The following is a 6,296-nucleotide window of genomic DNA, read 5'->3' on the forward strand; positions in this document are numbered from 1 at the left end:
AAAAAAAAAAAAAAAAGAAAGAAAGAAAAACCAAAAATAAAATAAAATGCTGCAATCTACGAGTTAAAAGCATTAAACTTTAGTTAGAAAAAATTTATGTTTCAAATGTTTAATTGTTTAATGGGTTCAGAGTTTCCTTAGGAAAAAAAGACTTACAGAGACCAACAGAAGTCTGGAGCTGGAATGGTGAGTTGCCAGATGTGGGTATTGGGAACTGAACCTGGGTCCCCTGGAAGGGCAACAAGCATTCAATCAATGAGCCAACTCACCAAGTTCCAATTTCACAAAAATCTAATGAAAAAAATCTGGAGATAGATGTGGTGATACGACATTATAATGTGAATGTCCTTAAAAAATATCAATGAAGGGCCAGCGAAATGGCTTAATGGGTAAAGGCACTTGCTGTTAAGCTTGACAAGTGGAGTTTGAACCCTGGGGCCCATATAGTGGAAGGAGAGACTCTACTCCAGACAGCTAGTGCGGTGGTGGCTGCAGCCTTTAATCCTAGGCCCTGGGGTTGCGAGGAGGAGGCAGAGGCAGGTGGATCTCTGTAGAGTTTGAGGCCAGCCTAGTCCTCAAAGAGGGTTCCAGGAGAGCCCTTGTACTGTCAAAATACAAGCAAACAAAAACAAAAAAAGTTTGTGTGACATTTGCGGGTCTCAAGCAACTCTAAACACAAACAAAAAAACAAAACCCTGTTCTACAAATTAAAAAAAAAAAAAACCTTTAAATTGAACGCAGATGTTCATGCCTGTAATCCCAGTATTTGGTAGTCTAGGAACTGTTTCTAGCCCAGGCCACAAAACAACTTTTAATTGATAAATTTACCAATATAATGTTTAAAAACAGAGTAATTCAAGCAACCTAGGGTGTGTGTGTGTGTGTGATATATTAAAATGTTATCAGGGAAAAACTTGAATAAAGAGAAATCCAATTTTTTTTGTTTGCTTTTGTTTTTTGAGACAGGGTTTCTCTGTGGCTTTGGAGCCTGTCCTGGAACTAGCTCTGTAGACCAGGCTGGTCTCGAACTCACAGAGATCCGCCTGCCTCTGCCTCCCGAGTGCTGGGATTAAAGGTGTGCGCCACCACCGCCCAGCAGAGAAATCCAATTTTAGTGGTCACTGAAATGGCAAGAGCTGAAAGCAGGAGAGGTGGTGACACACGCCTTCCATCCCAGTGCTGGGAGGCAGAGTAAGTTCCAGACCAGTCAGGGCTGGATAATAAAGTAAAATCTTTGAAACATTTGCCTGTCTTTTTCTTTTCTTTTTGGTTTTTTTTTTTTTTTTTTGGTTTTTTGAGACAGGGTTTCGAGATAGATCAGAGATCCGCCTGCCTCTGCCTCCCGAGTGTGGGGATTAAAGGCGTGCGCCGCCACCGCCCAGTTTTGCCTGTCTTTTTTTTTTTTTTTTTTTTCAAAGTCAAGGACTGGGATACCAAGTGGTTGAGCACTTGCCTAATATCCACAGGGCCCTGCGGTCAATCATCAATCTCAGGGTAGAGGAGTTAACAGGTGTAGAGCAAACATCCTAGAATTCAGAGAAGAGGCTCTGTGTAGACCAAGCTGGCCTCAAGCTTTCTGACCTCTGGCTCCTGAGTGCTGGGATTAAAGAAGTGTCACTATTGACCAGTTTACTGTTGATCTAAACCATTTTATTTTATTTTATTTTTATTTATTTATTTATTTATTTTTGGTTTTTCGAGACAGGGTTTCTCTCTGGCTTTGGAGCCTGTCCTGGAACTAGCTCTTGTAGACCAGGCTGGTCTCAAACTCATAGAGATCTGCCTGCCTCTGCTGGGATTAAAGGCGTGCGCCACCATCACCTGGCTCTAAACCATTTTAGAGAGAGAGAGAGAGAGAGAGAGAGAGAGAGAGAGAGAGAGAGAGAGAGCGCGCGCGCAAGCGCGCGCAAAGCAAGCCAGACGGTGTTGGTGTACACCTTCAGGTGGATCAATGCTTTCGAGGCCAGCCTGTTATATGGAGAGAGTTCCAGTACAGCCAGGGCTACACACAGAGAAACCCTGTCTCAAAAAACAAAGATAGCCAGGCAGTGGTGGTGCACACCTTTATTCCCAGCACTCGGGAGCAGAGGCAGGTGGATCTCTGTGAGTTCGAGGCCAGTCTAATCTACAGAGTGAGTTCAAGACAGGATTCAAAGCTACACCATCTCAAATAATCAAAAACCAAAGAAGAAAAAAACAAATATATACATATGTGCATACACACACATACATTTATGTAAAATTACAGAGCAAACCAATTATACTGAACAGTAGTTATCAAAACATCTTAAAATTGTATATTTAAATATATCAAAATTGTACTATATTTAGTAGGAAAATAAGGGATTTTTTGGTTTGTTTTTCAAGACAGAGATTCTCCATGTAGCCCTAGCTGTCCTGGAATTCAGAAATCTGTCTGCCTCTGCCTCTCAAGTGCTGTGACTAAAGTTGTAGGCCATCACGACTCAGCCAACAAATAGATTTTATTAACAAACTAAATAATTTTAACGTATCAAGGAGAAATGAGTATAAATGCTTCGAATTACCTGCAAAAATTGAAATAAAATATGAAGACATGTGATTTCTCTTGGAGACAGGAAAAGACCCCATTACTTCAACTATGACTTAGAATTTTCAATTCTTTACTAACTGCAGTCCAGTGAAAACTTCTGAGCTCTGGTCCCTTGTTGAGAATTTCTGTATCATGAGGTTATGAGAATCAATACTAGGGCTTGGGTATCAGTAGTACAGCTTATTCCTGTAGTGTTCAAGACCTTGGGTTTTGCATATCCTCAATCACCTAAGAATAAAATACAGTATTTTTTTTAATGTCAAATAATTAATGTCTTGTTTCTGACTGGTTTTAGGACCACATATTAAGTCCTGAATATTTCAGAACACTAATTTTCAATAAACTGCATGAGAAAAAAAGATAAACTGAGCCAAAGAAATGACTAATGGGGATATTAACTTTAAATAGCTGTTTAGTGAAAAACACAGTAATAATACAGCCTCAATATTCATTACCTGAGCCATGTGTATAAGTACACACCTTTAATCCCAGCACTTTGGGAGGCAGAGTCATGTACTATGTCTATACTGGGAAATTATGGCTGGTTAGTTCGACTCGGATCTAAATTATTTCTATTGCTTAGCATTTACTAAGTTTTTGTTTTATCTTGTTGTTTTTTGTTTTGAGACAGGGGTTCTCTGTAGCTTTTGGAGCCTGTCCTGGAACTAGCACTTGTAGACCAGGCTGGCCTCAAACTCAAAGAGATCCGCAAGCCTCTGCTTCAGCCTCCTTAGTGCTGGGATTAAAGGCGTGCGCCACCACCGCCAGGCTACTAATTCCTTTTAACCTCTCAACTTGTTCCCTCAACTGTAAAAACATTGCAATGTTGTTTTAAGAGACAGGAGAGGGTCTGGCAAAAACACTAAAGAACATACCTACTAGTAAAGTTCACATTTTAATAAAGTCAAATCAACTTGAAACCCTCAGTTTATTTTGGAAATTATACAGACAAAACAAACGTCACAATCTTGTCTAGTTTACTGTCTCTCCCTTTTTCTCCTTAAAGCCTGAGATGTAGCTGGGTGGTGCGTGTCTTTAATCCTAGCACTCAGAAGGCAGAGGCAGGCAGACCTCTGAGTTCAAGGTCAGCCTGGTCACACAGCTAGTGACAAGACAGCCCGGGCTACACAGAGAAACAGTCCTGAAAAACCAAACACAAAACAAAACAAACAAAAACCTTGCAATATTTGCACAGCACAGTAATTCCTAAAACAAACTAGCCCGGTTTACAATAAAATCTGATTTCTTATTCTGTTAAAGGAAAACAAGGTGGGTTTTAAAATTTGAAAGAATTTTAAATTTAAACAAGGTGGATTTTAAATTTAAAAGAAAAAATAGAACAGTCAAAACTGTTAGTGTTTTGCTTCAAATATCCGAATTAAAACATATTACTAGTCTTGAATATACACTAAGTGTCTTTAACGTTTAATTTATGGATCCCAAGCTTATCAGCTACATAAACTTTCAGGGAATGTAAAAGATAGAATAGCAGAGAGAAAAAAAAGGAGCGTATAGGAAATTGCCTAATATACAACACACATGCCTGTGTTACAATATCCTTATGTAACACAGTACCATGTAGAACAAATATACACAATGAACGTAAAAATATAAAACTGCTTATTTATTTTATGCCAGACTACCAGGGAATAAGAGTCACCCACCACCTCACAACACCCTTCCCCCATAAGTAGCCCCAGCTTCCAAGTCTATTATACAACCTGTGATTCCTGCGCTCATGAAAAGATTCTTTTTATGGGCATAGTTAACAAATGCCAAGTTGCAAAGTTGCACTTTGCTGGATTGACGTTTTCACAATGTAAGAACAATATGATCTGGAATCTACTCAAAGCATTTGCCAGGCAGTCAGCTGATGCTCACTGAACACAACAGGACAGAAATGAGAGAAATTACACTTCATTATTTAAGCCAGGTAATCACTACCTTGAAAACTCAAATAGGCGGACGGTAGACGGTCCAATGAAACAAAGTAATTCCACTGATCCAAAACCACCACAAAAGCTCGGCTTTTCCCTACGTTTTCTCCACTCTTGTAATTTCCCGTGTAAATAGCTTTTAATAGGTTCGAGGGATCAACCCGCAGCACGCAGCCGCAGCCCGAGTAACTTTTACAAAAGGTCAGAGCGGTGCCTTTCAAGGCTGCCGACCCCTGTCGGGCTTCGCCGCTCAAACTAAGTCGCTTTCACCCACAGAACGTTCCAGACCCAATCGCCCAGCCCGAACAAGAGTTTTAAAAGGTAAAGCATGGGGGTCGGGGTTGGAGGGTGGGGGTCTTTCCGTTCTCTTTTAAGAGCACGCCCCTCCCCAAATTAACCATACGGAAGCCAGGACCCCCGCGTGCCGCCGCGTCCCTCCCGCGGTTCCACACGTTGCCCGGCCGTCCCGGCCGCCGCGCGAGGCCTCCGGGCCCCCGAACGCGCCCACCTGATCGCCCTTTCTCCGCAGACTCCGCAGACTCCGCCCCCCGCCCCCGCCCGTTCGCCGCCGCCGGTAGCTCCATATGGGACACTCGGCTCCCTCGCCCTCCGCGCCTCACGCCACCTCAGCCGAGCCCCCGCCGCGCCACCGTCCTTCCCCGCCGCCGCCAGCACGGGCGCGGACCCCCACGGCTCGCTGCAGTGCGCGGCGCGCACGTCGGGGCTGCAGGCCTGCACGGCCCAGGTGCTGTGTCAGCCTCTCGGCGGGCTCCGCGGCGTGTACGGCCTGGCAAGTCACATGGCGGTGGGACCAGCCCGCGCCCCCGACACTTGGACTCCTCTCAGAGCCAGGCCGGACGACCGAAGCCACTCACCTCCACGAAGAGCAACATGTCTGCTTCCGCTCGGCCCGATCGTTCACGCCGCCGCGACTCCAACTGGCTCCCAGGCCCGGGCCCCAATCGCTAGGATAAGGACACTCGCCTTGCCCCTCCACCCGGCAGTGGACCGGCTCCTCCCCCGCCGTCAGCCGCTGCGCCCTGACCCGCCCGGTCCCGCCTCCCTTGAAAAACAACTGTTTCCGGTTCTGCAGACAAACTGCTTCCGGGAGAGGACCCCTCCCACGCGGCGTGCTTTTCTGTGGCTCGCCCTCCTCTGGGGGCGTGAGCGAAAGCGTGTCGCTCGCTCGTGTGGCGTGGGCGCACGCTGTGCAGGCCGCACCGTCCCGGGCCGCGGGTTGTGGAAAGCTCCCACTCACCCGTTTTCCCTTTTCTAAGCTACATGACCGCCGCACCCCTAGAGTTTGCGCAGTTGTCGGAGTTGAGAGTCTAGGTTTGATTAAAAGGCGGTTGTGTGCGACATCCTCGCCCCTGCCCCTGCTGGAAACGTGGAAGGGGGTGGGGCAGGCTGCAGTAGCAACGCAGAGACTCGTGTGGCTACTCGAAATGAACTGCGTACTGCGTGCCTGGCACTCTCCTAAGCACTTTGCGTGAGTTCACCTCAAGACCCTGTGAATAAATAGTTACTATCCCTGGTTTGTCGAAGGAGCCCTGTAGCACCTCAGATTCCTTTAAACACAAATTTAATAGAACTTAGCCCCAGGCCCCTTGGAATGGGGCTTCATTAACGTGACGATGCTCCACTGGGATGCATAAAGTGTTGCTAACTAATAATTAGTCTAGATCTCTCTTACTGCTGTTTACCTAGTCAAATAAAGGTCTAGAAAGCTTTTAAAATCCATGTTGTTTTGTTATGTTGCTAGAGTTATTTTTTTCTTACCAAGTCTC

At 45.3% G+C, this 6,296-nt stretch overlaps 1 protein-coding gene across 5 annotated transcripts in view; it reads right to left on the minus strand.

Annotated features, from left to right (window-relative positions):
• The window catches only part of Larp4 (La ribonucleoprotein domain family member 4), a 62,781-nt gene extending 57,127 nt beyond the window's left edge, over nucleotides 1-5,654 (minus strand). For 2 of the 5 annotated variants that reach the window (XM_005353896.2, XM_005353895.2), the window contains exon 1: nucleotides 5,385-5,645. In XM_005353896.2, the coding sequence (XP_005353953.1) occupies nucleotides 5,385-5,402 (18 nt within the window). In that variant the 5' untranslated portion in view covers nucleotides 5,403-5,645. Of the gene's footprint in view, nucleotides 1-4,516; nucleotides 4,891-5,017; nucleotides 5,037-5,384 lie in introns of those variants that run through there. The other 3 variants (XM_013348694.2, XM_026782498.1, XM_013348695.2) reach the window with 3 other exon arrangements.
• Nucleotides 5,655-6,296: the final 642 nt, after the last annotated feature.

Source organism: Microtus ochrogaster, chromosome 15, assembly GCF_000317375.1.
Source record: "Microtus ochrogaster isolate Prairie Vole_2 chromosome 15, MicOch1.0, whole genome shotgun sequence".
NCBI classification, from domain to species: Eukaryota; Metazoa; Chordata; class Mammalia; order Rodentia; family Cricetidae; genus Microtus; species Microtus ochrogaster.